Source organism: Hippocampus bargibanti, linkage group LG07 (assembly GCF_051943395.1).
Source record: "Hippocampus bargibanti isolate YZ-2025 linkage group LG07, ASM5194339v1, whole genome shotgun sequence".
Lineage (NCBI taxonomy): Eukaryota > Metazoa > Chordata > Actinopteri > Syngnathiformes > Syngnathidae > Hippocampus > Hippocampus bargibanti.
The window spans coordinates 1,755,291-1,783,057 of record NC_142740.1 but is presented as its reverse complement, the minus strand read 5'-3'; the positions used below and the strand labels follow the sequence as shown (position 1 = coordinate 1,783,057).

The window sequence follows — 27,767 nt, the reverse complement described above, 5'->3', positions numbered from 1 at the left end:
CACACACACACACACACGACAAGCATTGCTATTTTTATTTTAATAGTACAAAAAAAACCATATACAAATAATACAACAAGGAAATCTCCGGTAAACAAAAGAACAGAAAAGTAATGGGGTGTGCATCTCGACAGCTAGCAAGCTTTTGCCTCATCCTCCATCTTTAGTTGTTAGTTGCTACAGTGCCTGAGAGTGAACGCAAGTGTGTGTGTGTGTGTGTGTTTTGTGTATGCACTAAAATGACCAGGATCAAAAAATACAATAAAATAAACCAAACAAAAAAAGCCAGCTGGAATGTCAGTGGTGAACTGAAAGTGTGTTTTAAGGGAGGATGAGGCAGCAGTGATATGCTCCATGTTGATAATTTACAAGCGTTCAACAAAACAAAAAAAAAAAATGTGTGTGTGGGGGAGGACAAAAAAAAGGTAGCGGACTTCTGCTTCTTATTAAAATAACACAAAGTTTCCATCTGGTGACAAAGTTCCGCGTAATGTTTCGAAATTCCTCTTCACCTCCGTGGGCCGCCATGTTTGATAATTTTTGTCCCCCCCCCCACTTGCTTATCAGTGCAATCAGGGTCCTGGAGGGGGATGGGTGGGGGGGTGTTTTTGTGCCACCCTTGCTCCTTTAAAGTTCGAATACTTCCTTTGCCATGTGCCGCCCCCTGCTGGTCAAATACTGATACACCTCTCACAGTCTCACAACGCATCATACTGTGAGGGTCTCAGTCGGTGGGATATCTGTGGGTGGGGGGGGGGGGTGTCAATGGGGGAGGGGGCTTCTGTGCTATGACCCCTCCTCTTTCTCTTCTTCCGAGCAGTAGTCACGCCCCTGGTACATGGAGTGGGGGGAAAAAAAAGTATACATGGTCATAAATTCTTTATCTGCTGCGAAGAGCGACTAATATTAATGCCATGTAACCAACACTTCACACTATTTTTCACTCCAATTTGATGTTTACTGTAAAATACCTAGCTGGCTAGCTATCTATTTGCTAGCTGTTAGCTATCTAGCTGGCTGGCCGGCTATCTAGCTGGCAATTTATTAGCTTAATAGATATATAGCTAGCTATTTATTAAATGTCTGTTAGCTAGCTAGCTAGCTCACTTCTATTTGAGTTACTTCCGGTTAGTTATCTAGTTGCTTAGTAGCTAGCTATCTTTTAGTTGTCTATTATCTGGCTATCTATCTGTCTACCTAGCTAGCTAGCTTTTTTTCTATTTATTATCTATTTTGCTAGATAGCTATCTAACTACCTATTTATTAGCTCTCTAGGTGGATATCTATCTATCTAAAATATTAGCTATCTATTGGCTGCTAGCTAGCTAGCTTTCTATCGATATGAGTTATTCAGGGTTGAGTGAACGCTGGTGTGTGTGGCTGCCGCTGCTCACCCAGAGAAATACTTATCTTGTGACTGTAAAGTGACCTTGAGAGTTTTGAAAGGCACCTAGAAATGAAATGTATTATTATTATTATTATTATTATTATTATTATTATTATTATTTGAAGTTGCTGTGCTTTCTCTGCGATAATTTTACCTAGTTCCTCATCATTTGTGTTCTGTTATTATTATTATTATTATTATTATTATTATTATTATTATTAGTAGTAGTAGTAGTAGTAGTAGTAGTAGTAGTATCTTCACCTTTTGAACCTCCCACCCACCTTCAGAGATGAACGATGAGACAAACACCCCCCCCCCCCAATCCCACAACAACCTCCTCACCTTCTCAATCTTCTCATCCAGCATCCGGAAGAATTCCTGCTGGCTCTCTGACGTGTGAATGCTGAGAGGAAGTTGGAGGATGAGGACGAAAAAGAAGAGAAGGAGAAGGAGGAGGAGGAGAAGGCAGCAACAAATACATCATGAGAATTTTCCATTCCCCCCCCCATCCCCTTCCATTCCGCTCTACACACACACACACACACACACACACACACACACACACACACACACACACACACACACACACACGCAATTCCTTGCTGAAGTGTGAGAACGGGCTGAGCCCGGAAGGAATTTAAATATCCGTCTTGTAAAAGTATCGCCGGACATTTTAGTGAGCGGATACATGCTAAGCTACTTACTGTTTGACGGCAAGTACAGTGATACCTTGGTTTACGAACTTAATTGGTTCCCAGACAAGAGTGTGTAAGGCGAAAAGTGTGTATCCCAAAAATTAATTTCCCATAGGAAACCATTAAAATGAGAATAATCCGTTCCCAGATCCCCATAAAACATAATTTTCTAATTGTCTAAGCCTTAAAACTACACAAAATATACCTTATTTTATGTATAAAAATGTTTCATGGTATTATAATTAAAGAAATAAACTGTACTTTATAATAAAGTGGTTTTATTTCCCTTGGTGATGGTCGTTGATGGCTTGATGGAAGGGAGTGGCCGTTTCATCAGCATTAGACACGATGAGCAACATAGGCTTCTTCTTTCACCATCTTGATGAATGATCCCTTGTCGGTGCTTTCTTTGCGATAATTTTACCTAGTTCCTCATCAATTGTGTTCTGTTTAGCTGGGTTGATTTGCTTTTTGCAGGCAGACACACTAGAAACTTCATTAATAGCTGGTTCCCTTGCTTGTCTTTTGCCTTCAAATTGTACAGATGGCTTGTGCGGGTTATTTGTGGAGCCTGATTGATGGGATATTTTAACCTTGCAGTCTACACTTTGCTTTTGAACTATCAAAGTTGAAATGAGTCCAAATTTCACAGTTTTCTATCCATTTTTATCACCCCCCTCCCTGTCTCTTTAATGTTTAACCCCCTCCCACACACACCCACACTGCTGCGTTCTTGACCAATCACGTGGCTTTAACCGAAGACTGGGGGCGGAGAATAGAGGACCAAAACTAGCCGGCTGCCATTTTCTTTGGAGAACGGGCTCATTCGCGAACGACACATCACTCATTGTGGCGCTCCGTGTGTATTCCAAAAAATAGTTTGTATGCCAAGGTAAAATTTTCATAAATGTAACGTTCGTAAACCGAAAAGTTCGTAAGTTAAGGAGTTCGTAAACCGAGGTATGACTGTACTAGCAAAAGAAGGTTTTTCCATGTCGCCCTTATATGGAATCATTTTAATAAAGACGATGGCCGCCTTGGCATTTTTTTAATGCCCTTTTTTGTGTGGACAAAAAGAAAATCATAGCTAGGATTTTTTTTGGGCACACTTACTTGGATTTAATGTTTGCCGCCATCTCTTTCTGGAACTTGCCCCTTTGCGCCGTGTTATTTCTTTCCTGAAACGCATACGCAAATTAGACACACATTTGTCAGGCGGATGACTCCTAAGCGCTTTTGAAGTTGATTAACTCATTCACTGCCATTCCTGGCTTTATTCGGGTATTGAAAAGTATGACGTGGATCGACGTTCTTGAATTTGTTTGGGTTTTGTATTTTATTTTTTTTTGTGTGGCAGAGAGAGGGTGTCCATCTTGTGTGTGAATTTCAGATCTCTAGGCAAACCGAAAGACATAAGGACCAAAAGATAGAAAAACCTAAAGACCGAAAAACCAAAAGACCTAAGTACCCAAAGGACCTAAAGACCTAAGGACCTCAAGACTTAAAGACCTAAACGCCTAAAGATTTAAAGACCTAAAGACCTAAAGACCTCAGGACCAAAAGAGCGAAAGACCGAAGGACCGACCGAAAGACTTAAGCACCTAAGGACCTAAAGACCTAAAGATTTAAAGACCTAAAGACCTAAAAACCTAAACACCTAAAGACCTAAAGACCTAAAGATTTAAAGACCTAAACACCTAAAGACCGAAAGACCTCAGGACTGAAAGAGCTAAAGACCGAAGGACCGACCGAAAGACTTAAGCACCTAAGGACCGAAAGACCTGAAGACCGAAGCACCTAAGGACCTAAGGACCTAAGGACCTAAAGATTTAAAGACCTAAACACCTAAAGACCCAAAGACCGAAAGACCTCAGCACCGAAAGACAGACCGAAAGACTTAAGCACCTAAAGACCGAAAGACCTAAATACCTGAAGACCTCAGGACGTAAGTACCTAAGGACCTAAGGACCTAAAGACCTAAGGACCTAAAGACCTAAAGACCTTAAGACCGAAAGACCTCAGGACCGAAAGAGCAGAAGACCGAAGGACCGACCGAAAGACTTAAGCACCTAAGGACCGAAAGACCTAAAGACCTAAATACCTGAAGACCGAAGGACCTAAGGACCTAAAGACCTAAAGACCTCAGGACCTCAGGACCGAAAGAGCGGAAGACCGAAGGACCGACCGAAACACTTAAGGACCTAAGGACCGAAAGACCTAAAGATTTAAAGACCTAAAGACCTAAACACCTAAAGACATAAAGATTTAAAGATGTAAAGACCTAAACACCTAAAGACCTAAAGACCGAAAGACCTAAAGACCGAAAGACCGAAAGACCTCAGGACCGAAAGAGCGGAAGACCGAAGGACCGACCGAAAGACTTAAGCACCTAAGTACCGAAAGACCTAAGGACCGAAAGACCTCAGGACCGAAAGACCTAAGGACCTAAGCACCTAAGAACCTAAAGACCGAAAGACTGACCAACCGAATGAATGAATAAATACAAATTGACAAGAGAATGTTGCGCGTGTGCGTCTCACCAAGTTCTCCTGGTTGCGCACATTGACCCGGTTTTCCTCGCCTCTCATGTACTTCACCTCCTCCACCCCCTTGGCCTTGTATTCATCTGGGGGGGACAAAACGAGAAAGAGCCAAAGTTCAAAAGGTGGTGAAATAATCAAAATCGGAATCAGAATTATACACAAATCTTCAGCGCAAAATACGTTTTTTTTTTTTTTTTTTTTGTTGGAGCCCCATTTTATAGCGTCATGACTTTTGGGTTGACGTTTTTTTAATGGCTATATTTGTGTTATACAAACACTTATTACACGGTACATAAAAGTTTATATTATTCAACAACACAAATGTCTTCTAGTTTGACATTTTTGCATTTGTATTATTTTGTAAAAAAATAACAACATTCAAGTGAATGTAAATTACAAAAAAATATAATAATAATATTATTCAAAAGGTGTTACGTGCGAGGCAAAAATATTGCCAGAGGTCTGACCAGCGCTTCATTGGCATCCAAACAAGAAAAAAACAATACCCGAACAAATTCGGGAATGGCGATCTACGTCATGTTTTCAATTCCCGAATATATTTGTAACACAATGAACTTAACACAACTAGCTATCTATGAGCCAGCTAGCGTTCTATCTATTTGAGTTACTTCCGGGTTGAGTGAACGCTGGCGGCTGCTCACCCACAGAAAAATATATCCTGTGACTGTAAAGTGACCTTGAAAGTTTTGAAAAGCGCTTAGAAATGAAATGTATTATTATAAATATTTTTACATTATGTTGCTCACTTGCGCTATCGAGCTGGCTACCTATTAGCTAGCTGGCTGGCTATATATCTAGTTCGCTGTATATTTGCTATTTATAAGCTATCTGTAGGCTAGCTAGCTATCTATTGGTTATCTATTAGCTAGCTAGCTAGCTTTCAATGTATTTGAGTTACTTCCGGCTTGAGTGAACGCTGGTGCATGTGGCTGCCGCTGCTCACCCGTAGAAAAAAACTAATACTGTGACTGTAAAGTGACCTTGAGAGTTTTGAAAGGCGCTTAGAAATGAAATGTATTATTATTATTATTATTAAGATTATAAATTCGTGAATGAGTTAATAAAATATGATTAATAATGTGCATTATGTAATCTAATGTCTAAATTAGATTATTTATTTCATGGGCTTCGACGAAAGGAAAAAAAAAAACAATCCGAAATAACAATGCGTGAACGACATTTCGGATCTCTTAAACCCCGCCTCTTTTTTTATAAATGGAGGAGCCTTTGACGCCAGATGAGCTCAGTGGCGCTGAATGTGCGAAAAAAAAAATAATAATCATAAATAATACGACACCTCACGGCGCTTCTTGCCGCACTTAAAGTGATTCACCCGCCGCGTGGATTGTAAACCGTCGGCGGCTTATTGCAGTTACGCCGTCGGTCGCCGTGGTAACCGTGCCCCGTATCGCTCAACTGTCAGTCAAATGGTCGCAAATGTTTTCCGTTGCGGCTCGCTCGCCTTGTCTGATCCCACCATGATTTTTTTTTTATGCGTTTATGATGAAGGCATGCGAAAATCGAAATATATAAAAAAAAAACGGAATAAAAGCTCTATGCTTGAGTTAATAAATAATAATAATAATAATAATAATAAATAAGTGCCTTTCAAAACTCGCAAGGACACTTTATAGTCACAGGATTTTTTTTGTGCGAGTGAGCAGCGGCAGCCATTCGTGCCAGCGTTCACTCTACTCGGAAGTAACACTGCAGCAAAGGAAAGAAAGAAGTAGAAAAACAAAATAAAGGAGCTGTTGGATGTTGTCACAGGATGATAATAATAATAATAATAATAATAATAATAATAATAATAATAATAATAAATTTCATTTAGAAGCACCTTTCAAAATTGACCTGGCAACACTGACAGGCTGAAATCTGATTGGACAATAATCCAAAAATGGACAAAAACGTGGTACGGTCAAGGGGAATAATAATAATAATAATAATAATAATAATAGTGGTAATAGCTATAATAAAAAATCATAGTTACAATAGTAATAGTAAAAATACAAAAAAAAAAAAAAAAAAAAAAAAAAAAAAAAAAAAAAAAAAAAAAATAAAAAATAATGTACATTTCATTTACAATTGAACACCACTACCCCCACCCCTCAATTCCCTAATGCACAGGTGTCAAAGTCAAGGCCCGCGGGCCAAATCCGGCCCGCCACATCATTTTTTTCGACCCGCGAAAGCAAATCAAACTTGTTAAATTCCATGATGATTGCTAAAATCTCAGCCAAAATGTCATATTTTTGGATGTCAACCACAATAAAAGTCATTATTCTTGACTTCAGATTTGAAAACGAGTTATTCATTAATTTGCTGTGTGCTCTATATGTAATATTTGAAGGGATTTAAACATTCTAATGGCTTCCCCAAATTCATAACGGCCCTCGAGAGGAAACCAGAACTACAATGTGGCCCGCGGCAAAAAATGACTCGCAGGCTTTTGCCCCCGCCAGTTCTCGGTAGCGTTTATCTGTCCCATCTGTGCAACTTTGCACCCAGCTGATTGCTTCGCCCCGCCCAAGGTGTGTTAGTGTGTGTGTGTGTGTGTGTGTGTATGTGTGTGTGGTGACGATGCATTGGCGTGTGCTTCATGTCATGCTTGCGTGTGCGTCATCAACGTGGCGACCTCAAATGTCAAATGACGGTGGGAGACGGCGAGAAATTAAGTGGAAAACTGGCCTTAGATTTAAAGATAGAAAAAGAAAAATGAAGATGAAGTTGGGGGGGGGGGGGGGGTCAGAGGTCATGGGGGTGATGATGTTTGCGCGAGGAATGTAAACCGATGGCGAGCGAGGCGTCTCGTTTCGTGTCTCGGCATGTCGACACGCGAGCACGCAAAGGGCGTGATAACACTTGGCAGGCGTCGGCCGACGAGCAACAGTAGTGTCGCCGCGGCGAGGAATTAAAAGCTAATAGCCGGGAACTATTTTAAAAGCCAGGCAATCCTTATAAAATATCATTTTTAATAGGCGGCAGCTTGAGATGGACGCAGAAAAGAATCACCAAAATATGCGCAATGATTATGAATCTAGAATATTTATATTTGCAAAATAGAATACAGTGATACCTCAGCTTTCGAACTTAATTAGTTCCCAGAAAGTGTGTAAGGCGAAAAGTTAGTCTGCCAAACATTTATTTCCCATAAGAAACCATTAAAAATGAGAATAATCTGTTCCCAGGTCCCCAAAAAAGATAGTTTTCTACTAAATAAGCCTTAAAACTGTACACAAAATATACCTTATTGGATTGGATTGGTTTGGATTTGCCTTTATTAGTCTCGCAGTGGAGAAATTTACATTTCACAGCAGCAAAGTGATGAAAGGAATGAAAGTAGAAAAACAAAATAGAGGAGCTGCTGGAAAGGCAGCCACTCTGGCGGCGCCATCTTGAAGTCAAAAGAACAAAAAAAAAACTAAATAACAAATAATATGACATCACGAAGACAATATGACAACACAAAGACACAGAGTCATTCATTCTTAAGCACTGTCTGTCTTTGATAGTTCAAAGGCAGAGTGTAGACTGCAAGGTTAAAATTCCCATCAATCAGGCTACACAAATAGCTCATATGAGCCATCTGTACACTTGATGCAAAAAGCTATCAACCCAGCTAAACAGAACACTATTGATGAGGAACTAGGTAAAAGTGTCCTTGAGAGTTTTGAAAGGTGCTTAGAAATGAAATCTATTATTATTATTAAAATTATTGCAGGGAGCACCTACAATGGATCATTCGTCCAGATGGTAAAAGAAGAAGGCTACGTTCCGTTCCTCATCAAGTGTTTAATGCTGATGAAAGCGGCCACGCCATTCCATCAAGCCATCAACGACCATCACAAAGGTCAATAAAACCACTTTATTATACAGTACAGTTTATTTCTTTCATAAAAATACCATAGCACATTTATTATACATAAAATAAAGTATATTTTGTGTAGTTTTAAGGCTTAGAAAATTTGAAAATCATGTTTTATGGGGACCTGGGAACGGATTATTCTCATTTTAATGGTTTCCTATGGGAAATTAATTTTTGGGATCCACACTTTTCGCCTTACACACTCTGTCTGGGAACCAATTAAGTTCGTAAGCCAAAGTACGTCGAAAGTCAGGGAGAGGAGCCATTTTTTAAGTGCCGTTTGAGGTCAAGGAGATCAGCCTTTTCCGGTTATTGTGCGAGTACCGATGAGATGAAGGACGAGGAGAAGGAGGAGAAAAGGGTTGTCAGGGGTTTAGTGGCCACAATCTGATGGCATCAGGCAATATCTGGGACACCAAACGCGTTTAGAGAGCGCAATCTGTTGACGGGCGAGCTGCAACAAACACAAGCGCAAATAGACACACAAATGCACGCAACACAAAAACAATGAAGCCTCATTTAGCGTGCGGAAGGAGAAGGTGGGGGGGGGGGGGTGGATAATGACAATGCTCCATAAAATAAGTCCGTCAATCAGTCAGCTCGGGGGAGGGGAGGCGTAAACACTAAAGTGAAAGGATAGCGTATCTCCAGATCAACAACAACAACAAAAATGTAAAAAAAAAAAACAACCCAAATTATTAAGGTTAAAAAAATTAGGTGATGGATGGATGATAGCTAGCTAGATAGCTAGCTAGCTTATTGATCGATAGCTATCTATCTCGATAGATAGATAGATAGATAGATAGATAGATAGATAGATAGATAGATAGATAGATAGATAGATAGTGAACTAGCTAGCTAGCTAGATAGCTAGCTACATAGCTAGGTAACTAGCTAGCTAGATAGTGAGCCATCTAGACAGCTAACTGGCAAGATAGATAGCGAGATAGATAGATAGCGAGATAGATAGATAACGAGATAGCTACCTACCAAAATATAAATGATAAAAAAATTAGGTGATGGATGGATGGATGTATGACAGCTAGATAGAGAGCTAAATAGCTAGCTAGATGGAAAAAAGTTATTATCCCATGACTGTAAAGTGTCCTTGAGAGTTTTGAAAGGCACTTAGAAATAAAATGTATTATTATTATTATTATTAGATTGATAGCTACATAGCTAGGTAACTAGATAGATATAGATAGATAGATAGCTGGCTAGAGAGCTAGATAGCAAGCTAGATAGATAGCTAGCTAGATAGATAGTGAGCTAGATATCTAGCAAGCTTACTAGATCGATAGGTAGCTAGCTAGATTGATAGCTATATAGTGAATTAGATAGCGAGGTAGCAAGCTAGATAGTGAGCCATCTAGCTGGCTAGATCGATAGCTATCTAACTAGATAGATAGATAGCTGTCTGGAGAGCGAGCTAGATAGCTACCTACCAAAATATTAAGGTTAAAAAAATTAGGTGATGGATTGATGGATGACAGTTAGATAGAGAGCTAAATAGCTAGCTAGATAGACAGCTAGCTGGCTCGATCGATAGCTAACTAACTAAATAGATAGCTAGCTGGCTGGGGAGCGAGCTAGATAGCTGGCTAGATAGATAGATAGCTAGCAATAAAGCTAGCTCGCTAGATAGATCACTAGAAAGCTAGCTAGATAGCTAGCTAGATATAAATCTAAACAAGGACAAAAAAAACATTTCTAAATGAAAACAGGTTCCATCAAATGACACAAACCAGGTCGTTTTCGCTCGGCATCCGGAGGATTAATCGGCACTCAAGCACTCCATTAATTTCTGCTCGCTAACGTCGACACGTCCCAGGAACAAAATAATGCGGATGACACTTCAGGACACTTGCTTCCAGGCCGCAGGATTAGGAACCACAATCGCCTGGTTCGAAAGCGGACGCGGTGGGCCCGTTGGGTCATTGCGGAGGGATTAAGGACAGGAAATGGAGTCGGCAAGAATTTAGCGGCGGACAAGTGTGTGCATGAGATGATGTGATCTGTGCGTTTGTGTGAGAGGAGGGGAAAATGTGAACGTAAGAGTGGGAGTAGGAGGGCGTGATGCAACTGACCGGCAAAGAGGTCCCCATTGCTGTAGGCCTTCCCACGGCCCTCGTCATCATTGGGCACGGCCGACACCTGCTTGGCCGAGGTGCAGCCCATGGCCTCCTCACGCCGGGAACGCTCTCCTCATCGCACTCTCACCTGTGATGTGTAAGGATGTGCAAAAAAATATTATTATCTCGCCATGACGAATGACACTATGAATCCCTGTACGACACTCAAAGTTCTCAAACCATCCATGGCTAGCCTTGAAATCATCAATGGATGACGAACATTCCAGGTTGCCTCTGACGATATCCGAGTGAAGTTGCCTTGCTTTATCTGCGATAATTTTACCTAGTTCCTCATCAATTGTGTTCTGTTTAGCTGGGTTGAATGCTTTTTGCATCAAGTGTACAGATGGCTTGTACGGGTTATTTGTGGAGCCTGATTGATGGGATATTTTAACCTTGCAGCCTACACTCTGGCTTTGAACTATCAATAAAGTTCACCCAAATTCACCCAAAATGATTTTTTTTTTTGTGTGTATTTTCACTTCACTCAGATACACACTTTTTACTCACTGTGTGTGTTTATGTGTGAGTGGTTAATGAGGAAAAAGTTCATACCACAAAAAGTCAAACGATATTTTAACCAAATTCACTAGAGGGGTGAGGACTTTGAATGTACCCATTCAGAAACCTCACTCCTGCTGTTATTTCAGTTTCAAGTTTACTTTTTAAGCTTTGTTTTTCAAGAAGTTGAAGTGTGAAATGGGGTCTTCAAATGTAACACTAGTTCTTCTCTAAACTTATCAGCAACGGTGGTCCTCACTCCTTCTGGAGTTATCTGGACCTCACAAAACCATTGAAACAGAAATGTGTGTGCATGTGTTTGTGTCGACGTGGCAGGTAGCAGCAGGTGTGTGCAGGGTGTGGGAACGGGATCTTTGTGTTTGGGGACAATAGGACACTAAACTATCGTCATCTGCCGCGCTGTTGGTTCAGTTGAATCAGAATCAAAAGCTGTTCGAAAGTGGATGTCCATTACACGTTTCAAAAAACAGCCACCAAAGTTAGCAGCGAAATACAGTGATACTGTGGCTTATGAACTTAATTCGTTCCCAGACAGAATGTGTAGGACGAAAAGTGTGTATCCCAAAAATTAATTTCCCATAAGAAACAATTAAAATAAGAATAATCCGTTCCCAGGTCCCCATAAAACATATTTTTTTACTTATACTTTCTCATTTTCTAAGCCTTAAAACTACACAAAATATACCTTATTTTATGTATAATAAATGTGCTATGGGATTATAATTAAAGAAAGAAACTGTACCCTATAATAGTCGTTTTATTTACCTGTGTGATGGTCGTTGATGGAATGGAGTGGCCGCTTTCATCAGCATTAAACACTTGATGAGGAACGTAACCTTCTTCTTTCACCATCTTGAGGAATGATCACTTGTAGGTGCTTTCTTTGCGATAATTTTATCTAGTTCCTCATCAATTGTGTTCTGTTTAGCTGGGTTGATAGCTTTTTGTATCAAGTGTACAGATGGCTTGTGTGGGTTGTTTGTGGAGCCTGATTCATGGTAATTTTAACCTTGCAGTCTACACACTATGCCAAGGTAAAGTTCGTATGCCGAGGTAAAATGTTCATAAATTTAACGCTCGTAAACCGAAATGTTCGTAAGCCAAGGAGTTTGTAAACCGAGGTTATCACTGTAATCCTACTGGTGGTCGTTGGGTTGTACCCAAACGATTCGGAATTGTGTTCAAAAATATCCACCGCTGTCATGGAGCGTCTCGTAAAAGTGAGAATGCAAAAATCCATCTTCACATAACAAAAAAGCTTGAGGCCGAGCCCCGATTTGAAGGCCTCTCATTTGCGAGTATTGAAACGTCAATTTGTAAGTAGCGGCGTGCTAAAAATAGAGCGTCGGCGGGGCCCCAGAGCTTTTGTTGTGAGCGGCGGGGATAATGCTAGGCTGCGTGAATCAGCAAGCCGGGAGACGCTCTAATTTGGGTTACGCGTGGGGAGGAGCAACAGGCTGATGCAAGGGGGGTGGGAGATGTCTCAAAATGTCAATAAATCTGCAGGTAAAAATAAATACATTAAAAAATAAATACATACAAATCATTTTGCTGCAGACAATTATATTTATTTATTTAGCTAGCTATCTAATGGCTAGCTATCTAGCTTTCTATTTATTTGAGTTACTTCCGGGTTGATTTTTTACCAAAAAGAATACATGCACAATAGATAATAAAGAATAAGTAATACATAAAAATAAATAGACACATAAATAACAATTAATAATCTATCATAAATAAATAAATAAACATAATTGTCTGCCGAAAAAAACTTATCCTGTGACTGTAAAGTGACCGAGAGTTTGAAAGGCGCTTATGAATGAAAGGTATTATTATTATGATTATGATGATGATGATTATTATTATTATTATTATTATAAACAAATAAATAAGGCTATATAGCTATCTGGCTAGCTGGCTATAAGCTATGTCCTAGACAGTTTTGAAAGGTGATTATAAATACAATGTATTATTATTATTATTAGCTATCTTCTTTTAGCTAGCTAGTTAGCTAGCTTTCTATCAATTTGAGTTACTTCCGAGTTGAGTGAACGCTGGTGCGTGTGGCTGTCGCTGCGCACCCCCAGAAAAAACTTATCCTGTGACTGTAAAGTGACCTTGAGAGTTTTAAAAGGCGCTTATAAATGAAATGTATTATTATTATTATTATTATTATTGTTCCAGCCACGCAGTAGTCATGCTAGCCGTGTAGCGGCCGTGGCGGAAGAAATCCTGCTTATTTCCCGGTACCTATGTTAGCTTAGCATTGCCATTCTGTGTGTGTGTGTGTGTGTGTGTATATATATATATATATATATATATATATATATATATATATATATATATATATATATATATATATATATATATATATATATATATATATATATATCCGTTCTCGGTACCCAGTGGTGACTGAGCGGATTTTAAAAGGGCATGGGCGCGTTTGCTAACTGATCTGTACTTACTATTCGTCCAGAGCGCGAGGACTTTCGTCACACACGCTGCGCCAACATAATCCCACGCTAACGTTAAATGCAACCCCAGATGTTCCCTCTAATCATACTCGGCAAGGGTTAAAGCCTTACTCATTAGTCGTGATGTCATCAAGCAGGTTGCCGGACCGGGAGCCATTGAGCGAACTTTTAAAACGATAACATAAACACACTCACGGTCTTAAAAGTTTTTTTTTTAGGCTAACCAAGCCCTCCTCCATCTTGCCTACGTGGATTTTGGGTGGTGACTTTGTGCGGTTGGTGTGAACAGGCCTTCCTTTTAGAGACAAGTTTGTCGGAGGAACTTGAGAGAGAGCGACGGGTATGGAGTGGAGGAGTGGAGGGTAGGGTAGAGGGGGGTGGTATACAGGAGCAGTGCGGGAGCGCCCAAAAGGTTCCGCAGACGCCCGACACGATTATAAGTGTTCGGTTTAAATTCTTGTTTCTTTCCTGGTTCGGTGTTCAAAGAAGTTCAGTGATAAAATATCAGTAACGACGATAGATGGTGAACAAAAAACTACTTTATTCTAGTGAGACAGAAAAAGCACTTCTCGTCTCGGTAGGAGCGAAGACATGAGCACACGGACAAAGATAGGAAACAAAGAGAGCGAGCTCCCGCTCTGACAACTTTTTGAATGTCCACAGCAGCGATCTGTTGTCCAATCAGCTACGGACAACTCGGTGTTGGGAGGGTCTTAGATTGAAGTTGGAGCCGTTGCTTCTTTGCAACGACTATTGAACTAATAAGATTGATAATGCTATTAGACTGAAATTAAACGTGCAATAATCATAATGTGTACTAAGCTAAACATGAAATAACATAATATGTTTACGAATGTGCATAAAACACTATCAATAAGACTTACAGAAAAACTATTAAACAATATTGACGTTTATCCCTTTCGCCACTTATGCCTCCATTCAAAACAGACGACTCCGTTTTTTTTGTACTGAGGGTTAATTCTTGAATGTGATTTAATAATAATAATAATAATAATAATACATTTCATTTCTAAGCGCCTTTCAAAACTCTCAAGGTCACTTTACAGTCACAAGTTTTTTTTGTGGGTAAGCAGCGGCAGCCGCACGCGCCAGCGTTCACTCAACCCGGAAGTAACTCACATAGATCGAAAGTGAGCTAGCTAGCTAATTTATAGCTAATTGATAGCTACTAGATAGTTAGATAGCTATTAAGCTAATAGATAGCCTGCTAGATAGCCAACCAGCTAGATAGCTAATAGGTAGCAAATAGATAGTTATCCAGGTAGCCAGCTAGATAGATAGATAGCCAGATAATAATAATAATAATAATAATAATAATAATAATAATACATTTCTTTTCTAAGCGCCTTTCAAAACTCTCAAGGTCACTTTACAGTCACAAGTTTTTTTTGTGGATAAGCAGCGGCAGCCGCACGCGCCAGCGTTCACTCAACCCGGAAGTAACTCACATAGATCGAAAGTGAGCTAGCTAGCTAATTTATAGCTAATTGATAGCTACTAGATAGTTAGAAAGCTATTAAGCTAATAGATAGCCTGCTAGATAGCCAACCAGCTAGATAGCTAATAGGTAGCAAATAGATAGTTATCCAGGTAGCCAGCTAGATAGATAGCCAGATAATAATAATAATAATAATAATAATAATAATAATAATAATACATTTCATTTCTAAGCGCCTTTCAAAACTCTCAAGGTCACTTTACAGTCACAAGTTTTTTTTGTGGGTAAGCAGCGGCAGCCGCACGCGCCAGCGTTCACTCAATCCTGAAGTAGTAAATCAAATAGATAGCAAGCTACCTAGCTAGCGAATAGATAGCCAATAGGTAGTGAATAGATAGATAATAGCTAGCAAATAGATAGCCAATAGCCAGCAAACAGATATCCATTAGCCAGCGTATAGATAGCCATTAGCTAGCGAATAGATATACATAATCTGGAATCGTTCACAATATGTATTGATCCAGTATAACGACATGACCAAAACAATTGAATGACAGTCTTTCAAAATGGACGACAGAGGTCTATTTACAGTCAAGCGTCCGACTGATTTTTTTTCTCTTTTTTTGAGGGGGTGGGGCTTGTAGTGAAAACACGGGCGTGCTGCCAAAGTGGCCTCATGCGCGAGTGTAACAAGTTGACAATCTTCTGCAGTACATGCCACAGCTATGCAACAAGTCCCATGCTGTCAATCAGCGTGTAGTTTTTTTTGTTTTTTTTGTTTCAGGCTTGAAAACAGAGGCGCTCCTGTCTACTTCAACCACCCTGCCCCCAACACCTCCCTCAGCGGCAAAATCCTCTATTCCTCAAACAACGTTGTTGGACATTTTCAACGCTCCAGTACTTAACTCTGCCGGTATTTCTTTTTCCCCTCTGCGAATATTTTTTTATTGACAGTGAATTAATAACAAAAAAAAAAAAACTAATACGAGTGTCGCTGAGTTAAAAGAAATGATATCTATCCATCTATAGCTAGATATCCATCTATCCATCCATCCATCCATCTTCCGGGGCGAGTAAACGCTGGCGCAAATGGCTGCCGCTGCTCACCCGCAGAAAAAAAAGTTCTTATTCCGTGACTGTAAAGTGTCCTTTTATGTACCTTCAATGGATAATAATAATAATAAATAATTTTTGAAAGGCGCTAAGACATAAAATGTATTATTATTATTATTATTATTATTATTATGTTCGAACCACTTTGCAGTACGTTCCAATGACATAACCCAGCCAAAAAGTTGACTCCATATTAATAATAATAATACATTTCATTTCTAAGCGCCTTTCAAAAGGTCACTTTCCAGTCACAGGATAAGCACATTTTTTGAAAGTACAGGTAACATTCAAGTTACAACCTAGTTCCGTTCCGACAAAATGGTCGTAAGTCAAACGGTCGTAAGTCGAAATCCATTCAAAATGGCCGACGTGACGTTTACACAACAGGATAGTATACGGCAGGGGTGTCAAAGTCATTTTTTTGCCGCGGGCCACATTGTAGTTATGGTTTCCTCTCGAGGGCCGTTATGAATTTAGGGAAGCCATTAGAATGTTTAAATCCCTTCAAATATTACATATAGAGCACACAGCAAATTAATGAATAACTCGTTTTCAAATCTGAAGTCAAGAATAATGACTTTTATTGTGGTTGACATCCAAAAATATGAAATTTTAGCTCAGATTTTAGCAATCATCACGGAATTTAACAAGTTTGATTTGCTTTCGCGGGCCGAAAAAAATGATGTGGCGGGCCGGATTTGGCCCGCGGGCCTTGACTTTGACACCTGTGGTTTTAATCTGTTATTTTTAAGCAACGTCTTCTATTGAATACTATGACATACCAAAGTGTTTACAGTTCATTCATAAATTTCATCACTTTTAGTGTAATTTTTATCATGTTATATTATGTTTTTCTGTGGGTGAGCAGCGGCAGCCACACGCACCAGCGTTCACTCAACCCGGAAGTAACTTAAATAGATAGAAAGCTAGCCATCTAGCTAGCTAATAGAGAGCCAATAGATAGCTAGCCAGCTAGCTAGCCATATAGCTATATAGCTAATAAATAGCCAGGTTGATTGCTAGTCAGCCAGCCAGCGAGCTAGATAGCTAATAGATAGCAAATAGAGAGCTAGCTAGGTAGACAGCTTGGCGGGTCCACCTAAGCGGTCAAGGTGGTCTATAGTACCACCTCCCCCCTTCCCCCACCTCAAAATCAGCGTAATGTGATCTCGCTTGCTTGTGTTTTCTCTGCCCTTCATCTGTCCCCACCGACACACAACAATAAAAAAGCATCGTCGTGGCCTAGCGCTGCTAACCTCATGCGGTTGCGCGTTGTTGTTGTTGTTGTTGTTGTTGCGGCGATCCGCTTGTGTCATGTGGATTCGTTTACACTGGCGGGTTCAAAGTTCACAAGTGGGGGATTCACGGTGTTCTTATCTTGCGTCTTCCCTTGAGATACGCTGATCCAAAGATCATCAGGTGTGCACCACGGAAGTCATCTCATTCCCCCACCCCGAAAAGTTGAATTGTTTTCTTCCAAATAAAAGCTGTAGTGTGCTGAGAAAGAAAAAAAAAACATTGCCAGAGGTCATGGCCAGTGCTTTATCAGCACCCAAGCATGAAAAAACAACATCCGAACAAATTCGGGAATGGTGCTCTAGGTCATATTTTCAATTCACGAATAAATTCGTTAATGGCAGTAAAATGAATTAAAGGACAACCGACACCATGTTTTTGTTTCCTAACTGACGTCAGAAAAACGTTTGATAGCATCTAAAATACCCAAAACACAAATTCCTAGCAGACAAATCAGCCCACTTCCAACTGAGCTTGGGCGCCATCTTGTGCATTTTCTGGGACGCTACATTGGAGTCCTAATGGCTCGAATTGATACGCAAGGACTTCTTTAATCGATTGCAAACATGTATGCTTTCCTCTTCAGAACTATTTGAATCATATTCATAACTGGATGAGTAACAAGAAAGCATCTTCTCCCAATCTGAAGCCATTGTTTTGATTCCAGAGCAAAGCAAGACGTCATGGCGTGACGTCACGAACAAGGGGGTGGGACCTTCTCAAACTCGCCATTTCCGGGGTCATTTTGAAGTAGTTTTGGGACACTTTAACACATTTTTATTGGTGTTTTACTTTTGATTAAAAATATCAGGCTGCGTGTTTGGGGGATTTTAGATGCTAGAAAACGTTTTTCTGATGTCAGTTAGGAAACAAAAAAAAATGGTGTCGGTTGTCCTTTAAGAGTTACGCCACCCAACACGTTAAACTCTTCAGTTAAACTTTCTGTTGACATTTTTTTGGTTGTTTTCTGATGTTCGGTTGTATTTCCTGATGCGAAAAAAAAACGCCTTGAGCTCCAAAAAAAGGTCGAGAAAGGCTGATCGAGTTCAGCGAAGCACTTTGATTTCCACAACGGCAGCACCGCGGCTTCTTCCCATCTGTTGAGTGCTTCTGCCCGGCCGAGGGCGCCTCGCGAGTCGCGGAAGGGAGAAAAGGCTGGAAGGGGTGACGACAGCACACCAAGCCCAACGAAAGCGGCGGAGCCCCGGGGAAATACGCCACTAAACATCCCCGGCGTCGTGGAGGAAAAAAAAACAACATCCAAAGCGACAAATAAGGAAGCACGAGAAGGAGAGAAAAAAAAGTACTTACGATGCAAGAGGCGACGACTCCGCCCGGTCCTGGTTCGAATGAGGGGGGCCAAGCCGCTCCGTCTTCTTCCGGGCTCGACGGCGGTGGCTGTGGCGACTCGGGCGGGGATGGTGACTGCGAAGCTCCGGTAGGAGTGAAGGCGAAGTGTGTGGCTTGCGTCATTCCGCCAGGATGCCGCTATTGAGTGCGGGCGCCAACGCAGCCATCTTGCCGCCGAGTAAAGCCACCAATCACGGAAGCAGACGAGACGGAGACCAACCCTCTACAGAGTAAACACGTAGAAATGCTACAGTGATACCTTGGCTTACGAACTTAATTGGTTCCCAGACAGAGTGTGTAAGGCAAAAAGTGTGTATCCCAAAAAATAATTTTCCATAGGAAACCATTAAAATGAGAATAATCCGTTCACAGGTCCCCATAAAACATACATTTCTACTTTCTAATATTCTAAGCCTTAAAACTACACAAGATATACCTTATTTTATGTATAATAAATGTGCTATGGTATTATAATTAAAGAAATAAACTGTACTATATAATAAAGTTGTTTTATTTACCTTTGTGATGGTCATTGATGGCTTGATGGAATGGAGTGGCCGGTTTCATCAGCATTAAACACTTGATGAGGAACGTAGCCTTCTTCCTTCACCATCTTGAGGAATGACCCCTTGTAGGTGCTTTCTCTGCGATAATTTTATCTTGTTCCTCATCAATTGTGTTCTGTTTAGCTGGGTTGATAACTTTTTGCATCAATTGTACTGATATCTTGTGCGGGTTATTTGTGGAGACTGATTGATGGGAATTTTAACCTTGCAGTCTACACTCCGCCTTTGAACTATCAAAGTTGAAACGAGTCCAAATTTAGATAGATAGATAGATAGAATAGATAGCCAGTAGCCAGCGAACAGATAGCCATCAGCTAGCGAATAGATAGCTAATAGCTAGCGAATTAGCCAGCGATTAGCTAATAGCTAGTTAGCATTTACTTTGATGATATTTTTTTACCTTTACCAGTACTCCCTACAGTTGAAAACAACGTAGATGGACCTTAACCCTTATATCAAGTCCATTTTTTACTACTTTCCCTTAAGCAAGGGAATGTTACTATTTTTCTCAAGTAATCTGTACTTGGTCTTTTTCCTCTCTCCAAGCAGTGAAAGTCATCCAACAACATGAGCTACTGCCATGTTTCCCCCTTACTTCTCCCCCCCCCCCAACTCCTCACGCCTTTAAAGGTTGTGTATTTATAATGTATACAGCATTAATCATTGACGAGGCAGCCGATTTCTATCACGACGTGACAGTGATTTACGAGCTTTGCACAACTTTCCCCGCTTTTTTTAGTCGCCTGTGGAATACAAACATGTCGTATGTCAAATGTACGCCGATAACAAATGAACAATACATTCAAATCAAATGTGGAAAATCGAAACCGATATGGTTGATATAAAACGAATCAATCAGTGTAGATCAGATACAGTGCAACCTCAATTGGTTCCCAGACAGCTAACGAAGCCTCTTGGATAAGAAGCGAAACATCCAGCACCTTCAAAGAAGTACAGATGACGGCTGAAGAAACCTTTTCATCGATGGACCACTCCTGTACGACTGAGAGTTTACACAGATTTAATGCATGTACAGTAAAGTCTCGTTATATCGATATTCAAGGGAGTCCGAAAAAATATCGATATAACCGGGACTATCGATATATCCGACCCTGTTTGCATGCAATTTTCTCCGTGCGTGCATAGAAATAGTATCGATATAACCGGGACTATCGATATATCCGATATCGATATAACCAGACTTTACTGTATTTTTTGAATGTGTTAATAAAAAAAAATCTTGATTATTCGAATGGATCTAGTAACATCTTAACAAGCAAACCAAAAAATTCAATGATGCTAACCGCAGCAAATTTAAGGGTGAATCTGTAAAAGCGACAAATTCCGAACTGTTTCTGAACATTGTATCGATTCACATTGCGAGGTGAAGGTTCGTGATGTTTACTTTCTCATCGAGACACTTCAAAATGGCAGCGCAAGAAATTCAAGTCACAATTTCATTAAATAATAAAGATCCACCACTGGTGAATGCATTCCAATGAGTTTCCATCACTTTTTTTTATATACACAAAAAGTCTGAAATGCATAGAGGACCCGATGTTAGTTATATTAAGCAAATACAAGAGAAAAAACTGTTACTGATCAATGGAAATTCCCAGCCAGAAATACAGTGATACCATGGCTTATTGTGAACTTAATTGGTTCGCAGAAAGTGTGTGTAAGGCGAAAAGTGTGTATTCCAAACATTAATTTCCCATAGGAAACCATTAAAATGAGAATAATCCATTCCCAGGTCCCCATAAAACATAATTTACAACTAAATAAGCCTTAAAACTACACAAAATATACAGTATTTTTTGTATAATAAATGTGCTATGGTATTGTAATTAAATAAATAAACTGTACAGTATAATCGTCATTTTATTGACCTTTGTGATGGTCGTTGATGGCTTGATGGAATGGAACGCTTTTTGCATAAAGTGTCTCAAGGAGCTCTGGGTTGTACATCTTAGAACTTGTGATATTGCAACAGCAACAGATGCAGGCAGACACACTAGAAACTTCATTGATAGCTGGTTCCCTTGCTTGTCTTTTCTCTTCAAATTGTACAGAAGGCTTGTGCGGGTTATTTGTGGAGCCTGATTGATGGGATATTTTAACCTTGCAGGCTACACCCTGCCTTTGAACTAGCAATAAAGTTGAAACAAGTCCAGATTTCACTGTTTTCTATGCATTCTATCACCTTTTGATTTTGATTTTTTTTTTGTTTCAAGCTCTGTCGTCTCCTTTTTGTGTGTGTGGGCGTGTTTCTGTTTCTCTAAACCCTCCCCCCGCTGCGTGTGTCGCCTCCCTCCTCTATTACGGATCTTGATCAATCACGTGCGGCTTTAACCGAAGACTGGGGGCGGGGAATAGAGGGAAAAAAAAGTCGGTTGCCATTTTCAGCTCCTTGTTAGGAGCTCCAAGAACCGTCTCGTTCGCGAACGACACGGTTCCGTATGTTTCCCGAAAAATAGTTCGTATGCCAAGATTATATTGTCGCGAATTTAACGTTCGTCGTCAGGTGAAAAGCTTGTTAGCTAAAGCGTTTGTAAAACGAGGTGTCACTGTATCAGAAACAGGTTAAAATGAGGAGTTGTATAAGGGGTGCTAGCTTGCAGGTTAATTTCCATAGAGAACAACAACAAGGGGCGTGGTTTGGAAAAAAATCCAAAATGGAAACTTCAAATCGGAATTTATGGCCATTTGAGGTCGTTTTGTGAAAACATGAAGCAACAATTATGTTTTTTAAGAATTGCGATTAAAACTCATTGACGGCAACAGACGTCAAAGATCCATTTTTTTTCCCTGATTTGGCAGAACCAATCTTCAATTGGGTAAATTCCTGTCTATAAATTAAGGATTAATTTAACGCATGATTGATGAGGTGTCAATCATTTGCCATGCAGTCAATGGAAGGACAAGCGGAAGTTGCGAGCACAAGTCGGTAAAAGTGAGGTTACGTTAAAAGCTTGATGTCAATACTGATTCGTCCTCCCATTCATTCCCAATGGAAAATTTCCAACTTGGAAAAAAGTCCTGGAATTTTGGAACACTGCGCTCTCAAACGTCATCGTGTAGGTTTAAAAGAAAAGTTGCGTCCATAATTTGTAAAATTACTTCTCTACTGAGCGTATTTTACAAAGATTCCAGCGCATATGACTATATTTTATGTTTTAAGACTCACGCTGAATATTCAGGAAGTCTTGTTTTCGAGTTGATGACGATGCCTGACGTGACGTCACTGAAGGAACGCCCCTGACTGAGAAAGCATTTCGAATGGAGTCTAGGCGCCATCTTGTGCATTTTCTGGACGCTACATTGGAGTCCAGATGGCTCGAATTGATACGGAAGGACTTCTTTAATCGATTGCAAACATTTATGCTTTCCTCTTCAGAACTATTTGAATCATATTCATAACTGGATGAGTAACAAGAAAGCATCGTATTCCGAATCTGAACGCTCTGAAGCCATTGTTTTGATTCTGGAGCAAGGCAGTTTGTGAAGGAGTATCCTGGCGTGACATCACAAACAAGGGGGCGGGACTTTCTGAATCTGCCCAGTTTCAAGCACATTTTGTGGCAGTTTTGGGACACTTTTAAGTCATTTTTATTGGTGTTTTGCATTTGACTAAAAATATCAGCCTGGTGTTTTGGGTATTTTAGATGCTATAAAACGTTTTTCTGATATCAGTTAGGAAACAAAAAAACGGTGTCGGTTGTGTTTTAAAGGATATTTTTAATCAAATGCAAAACACCAATAAAATGAGTTAATGCGTTCCAAAACTACTTGAAAATGACTCCGGAAATGCCGAGTTTCAGAAGGTAACGCCAGGACGTCTTGCCTTGCTCTAGAATCAAAACAATGGCTTCATATTCGGAGAAGATGCTTTCGTGTTACTCACCCAGTTGATGAATATGATTCAAATAGTTCTGAAGAGGAAAGCATACATGTTTGCAATCGATTAAAGGAGTCCTTGCGTATCAATTCGAGCCATCAGGACTCCAATGTAGCGTCACAGAAAATGCACAAGATGGCGCCCAAGCTCCGTTGGAAATGGGCTGATTCGTTTACTGGGAATTTGTGTCAACTAGTATCAAATAGTAGTCTTGGTGCAACACACAACGATTCACCATTGCGTTATTTATGTGTTTTCCTTCTAATTTCACCATCAACACTAAGTTTTCAGACCAAACAAAGTACCCAAAATGCATTGTGTGTCGCTTTCTCGGTCAGGGGCGTTCCTTCAGTGACGTAGGGTGAGGACTCGTCACCAACTCAAAAATAAGACTTCCTGAATATTCATCTTAAAATGTAAAATATAGCTTTATGCGGTGGAATCTTACGCTCAGTAGAAGCCATTTGATTTGATCAAATTATGGACACAACTTGTCCGGAGGCGTCGGTTGTCCTTTAAGAGGCGTTCGTCCTGGTCGCCGTAGGCCCGTCCGACCAGCTTTGTCATCCGCAGATGGACACACCGCCGTTGAATCCCCGTCAAAGCTCGTCTTTTTCCATTTGCCGGAAGGCCTCCAGGTCGTCCCGCCAGTCAGCCAGTAGCTGATCCACCGACTGTTCGGCGGCGTCCTCGTCCGCGTCACGCTGTTTTTTATCCCCACTGTCCTCTTCCGGCCTGACGTCTTCGCCGTAGGCCGGAACGGCGTTTTGATCATCCGGCGGTGTCGTCGCCTCCGAATCGGACGCCGTTGGCGTGGTGGACTGGCTTTGGCAGTCCTCCTCCGCCTCGTGGACGTCGGAACCTGAAAAGGGAAGGTGAGCTGTGGGCGGCGACGTAACAAGATGTACACGGTGTCTAAAAATAGGAGCGGTCTTCAGGAAAAATGGTTGACAGCTCAGAGCAAGCACGATGCCCGCCAGTAGTGAGTCACAGGATGAGATCAAATGAATGGAGAAAATAAGCCAAAATATTGCGCGGGGGAAAGTTCCTCAAGTGAGGTTTCTATAAATACAGTAAAGTCTCGTTATATCGATATATATCGATATATATCGATAGTCCCGGTTATATCGATACTATTTCTATGCACGCACGGAGAAAATTACATGCGCGCAGGGTCGGATATATCGATAGTCCCGGTTATATCGATATTTTTTCGGACTCCCTTGAATATCGATATAACGAGACTTTACTGTACCGTATTTTCTTGAATATAAGGCGCACCTTCAACAAATAATAATAATAATACATTTAATTTCTAAGCGCCTTTCAAAACTTTCAAGGTTACTTTACAGTCACAGGATCAGTTTTTCTGTGGGTGAGAAGCGGCAGCCACACGCGCCAGCGTTCACTCAACCCGGAAGTAAGCTAGCCAGCTAGTAGATAGCTAATAGATAGCAAACAGATAGTTCACCAGATAGTTAGCAACCTAGATAGCCATATAGTTAATATCTAGCTAGCTAGTTAGTTAGCTAATACACTGATTGTCACAATTACATACACAGATAGAAAGCTAGCTAGCCAGCTAGTAGACCGCTAATAGATAGCCAACAGATATCCAGCCAGATAGTTAGCCACCTAGATGGCCATATAGCTAATTGCTAGCTAGCTAGCTAATACATTGATTGTCACAATTAAATACACAGATAGAAAGCTAGCTTGCCAGCTAGTAGACCGCTAATAGATAGCCAACAGATATCCAGCAACTTGATAAATGATTTAGAGCACCATTTATTCCTTTCATAACTTTGCTGCTGTGAAATGTAAAATTTCCCCACTGCGAGGCTAATAAAGGTAAATCCAATTCAATCCAATTCCCGAATTTGTTCGGGTTTTGGTTTTTCTCGCTGGGGTGCCGAGAAAGCGCTGGCCAGAACTCTCAAGTCAACGAATAAGTCAAATAGATAGAAAGATAGCCAGCTAGCTAATAGATAAGTAATAGATAGTTCGCTAGCTATCCAGCCAGCTCATAGATAGCAAATATATAGCTAGCTAGATAGCCAGGCATCCAGCCAATAGATAGCAAACAGATAGCTAGCTAGGTAGCCAGCTAGATAGCTAGCTAGATAGCCAGCTCCATAAGAAACCATTAAAAATATTATTAGTATTATTATCTGTGTATTTAATAGTGACATACAATGTATTATTTAACTATCTAGCTACCTATCTGTTGGCTATCTATTAGCTATCTACTAGCTGGCTAGCTTTCTATTTACTTCTGGGTTGAGTGAACGCTGGCGCTTGTGGCTGTCGCTGCTCACCCACAGTAAAACTTATCATGTGACTGTAAAGTAACCTTGAGAGTTTTGAAAGGCGCTTTTAATTGAAATGTACTAATGCTATTATTATTATAAGGGGCACCTTCAATCGATAATAATAATAATAATAATAATAATAATAATAATAATAATAATAATCCATTTCATTCCCAAGCGCCAACCATCACAAAGGTAAATAAAATTACTTTATTATACTTTACATATTATTATATTATTATACATATTTGTCTAATTACAATACAATAGCACATTTATTCTACAGAAAATATTGTATACTTTGTGTAGTTTTAAGGCTTATTTAGTAGAAAATTATGTTTTATGGAGCCCTGGGAACGGATTATCCTCATTTTTAATTGTTTCTTATTGGAAATAAATGTTTGGCAGACAAACATTTCGCATTACACACACTTTCTGGGAACCAATTAAGTTCGTAAACTGAGGTATCACTGTACGTCAAAAATTCCATTTCTAAATGTCATTTTCCGATAAGGCTTGTCACCAAATTGGGGTGGGTCCGTAATATGTACCCCCTGCAATAAGTAAGGTAATAATAATAATACATTTCATTTATAAGCGCCTTTCAAAACTCTCAAGGTCACTTTACAGGTAACAAAAAGAACAGCAAAGAGGAATACTTACTGCCCTCAAACAGACTTCCAGGAAGAGTTTTACCTTTGAATATGGCAGCTGTTTGTCCCCAAAATGAGAGGGTCAGGCGGCGGCAGGGGGGGTGAGGTTGAGGAGGGGTGACGGGTGAGAGAGAGGAAAAGGCAAATGAGCAAACAGAGGGGAGGAATCGTTGGGTCATATGAATAAACCCAGTGAGTCAAAACTGCCGGGAAGGACCAAGCCTCATTTTTAATTCACGAGGCGAATCGGGTTGGACGCGATTGATGACGAGCGGCGCTTGATGAGGAGCCCATGACCAAGATGTAAACAAACAAAATGGCCACATGGGGATTGTCACACACATACAGTGATAACTTGGCTTACGAACTTGATTGGTTCCCAGACAGAATGTGTAAGGTGAAAAGTGTGTATCCCAAAAAATGCTTTCCCATAGGAAACCATTCAAATGAGAATAATCCGTTCCCAGGTCCCCATAAAACATAATTTTCTAATTTTCTAAACCTTAAAACTACACAAAATATACCTTATTTTATGTATGATACATGTGATATGGTATTATAATTAAAGAAATAAACTTCACTGTATAATAAAGTGGTTTCATTTACCTTTGCGATGGTCGTTGATGGCTCGATGGAATGGGTGGCCGGTTTCATCAGAAATAAACACTTGATGAGGAACGTAGCGTTCTTCTTTCACCATCTTGAGGAATGATCCCTTGTAGGTGCTTTCTCTGCGATAATTTTACCTAGTTCCTCATCAATTGTGTTCTGTTTAGCTGGGTTGATAGCTTTGCGCATCAAGTGTACAGATGGCTTGTGCGGGTTATTTGTGGAGCCTGATTGTTGGCAATTTTAACCTTGCAGTCTACACTATCAAAGTTGAAACAAGTCCAAATTTCACTATTTTCTATCCATATTGTCACTCCCTGTGTCATCTGCCTGTCTCTAATGTTTAAACCCCACCCCCTCACTGCTGCGTTCTTGACCAATCACGTGGCTTTAACCGAAGACTGGGGGCAGGGAATAGAGGACAAAACCAGTCGGCTGCCATTTTCTTGTTAGGAGAACGGGCTCCTTCGCGAACGACACATCACTCATTGTGGCAGCTCCGTGTGTATCCCGAAAAATAGTTCGTATGCCAAGGTAAAATTTTCATAAATTTAACGTTCGTAAACCGAGGGGTTAGTAAACCGAGGTATCGCATACACACACCTCTGTCTCGGGCTTTGTCGCTCAGCAACACCTCCACCTCTTTGTGCTCCTTGAGCGCCTCCATTAGGATGTTGCCCTCCTTGTGGAAGAGGAAGAGGAGGGGCAGCGTGATGTCGTCCGTGTTGCGGCCGTCGCCGGCCATCTGGAAGAGAGGCGCCGTGTCGCTGCTGCTTCCTTCGTTGTCGTCTGTCGGAAAAGGAATTGGGAACTTTTGGGACGCATTCTGGATATTCTTAAATTTGTCAGTGACGAGAAAATTCATC

At 40.5% G+C, this 27,767-nt stretch overlaps 2 protein-coding genes across 6 annotated transcripts in view; both read right to left on the bottom strand.

The window, feature by feature from the left end:
* Positions 1–21: 21 nt before the first annotated feature.
* LOC148895076 (uncharacterized protein C1orf21 homolog) lies at positions 22–19,277 on the bottom strand. Of its 3 annotated transcripts, XM_089001747.1 has the most exons (7): positions 18,825–19,277; positions 17,474–17,714; positions 10,602–10,734; positions 4,623–4,708; positions 3,196–3,260; positions 1,730–1,790; positions 838–1,450 (listed from the first exon to the last, which is right to left on the bottom strand). In XM_089001747.1, exons 3-7 carry the CDS (start codon positions 10,690–10,692, stop codon positions 1,391–1,393), a joined length of 363 nt encoding a protein of 120 aa, XP_088857873.1. In that variant the 5' UTR covers positions 10,693–10,734; positions 17,474–17,714; positions 18,825–19,277; the 3' UTR covers positions 838–1,390. The 3 variants fall into 3 exon arrangements, with proteins under 3 accessions (XP_088857874.1, XP_088857873.1, XP_088857872.1); XM_089001748.1 differs by lacking the exons at positions 838–1,450; positions 17,474–17,714 and adding an exon at positions 22–831 and having other exon boundaries at positions 18,825–19,243; XM_089001746.1 differs by lacking the exon at positions 17,474–17,714 and having other exon boundaries at positions 18,825–19,262.
* A 1,156-nt stretch (positions 19,278–20,433) lies between these two features.
* The window catches only part of edem3 (ER degradation enhancing alpha-mannosidase like protein 3), a 22,056-nt gene continuing 14,722 nt past the window's right edge, over positions 20,434–27,767 (bottom strand). The window contains exons 19-21 of one of the 3 annotated variants that reach the window (XM_089001728.1): positions 27,505–27,690; positions 26,303–26,350; positions 20,434–24,189 (exon numbers count right to left, since the gene is read on the bottom strand). In XM_089001728.1, coding sequence (XP_088857854.1) covers positions 23,927–24,189; positions 26,303–26,350; positions 27,505–27,690 — 497 coding nt within the window. In that variant the 3' untranslated portion in view covers positions 20,434–23,926. The remainder of the gene's footprint in view (positions 24,190–26,302; positions 26,351–27,504; positions 27,691–27,767) is intronic. The other 2 variants (XM_089001729.1, XM_089001730.1) reach the window with 2 other exon arrangements.

What these genes read in the sequence shown, in the direction of transcription:
- LOC148895076 (XM_089001747.1), bottom strand. Translation starts at nt 10,692, where the DNA reads ATGGGCTGCACCTCGGCCAAGCAGGTGTCGGCCGTGCCCAATGATGAC. An exon ending in CAATGGGGACCTCTTTGCCG is followed by an intron (nt 4,709 to 10,601) that starts GTCAGTTGCATC and finishes TGTCCCCCCCAG; the next exon opens with ATGAATACAAGGCCAAGGGG. An exon ending in TGCGCAACCAGGAGAACTTG is followed by an intron (nt 3,261 to 4,622) that starts GTGAGACGCACA and finishes TATGCGTTTCAG; the next exon opens with GAAAGAAATAACACGGCGCA.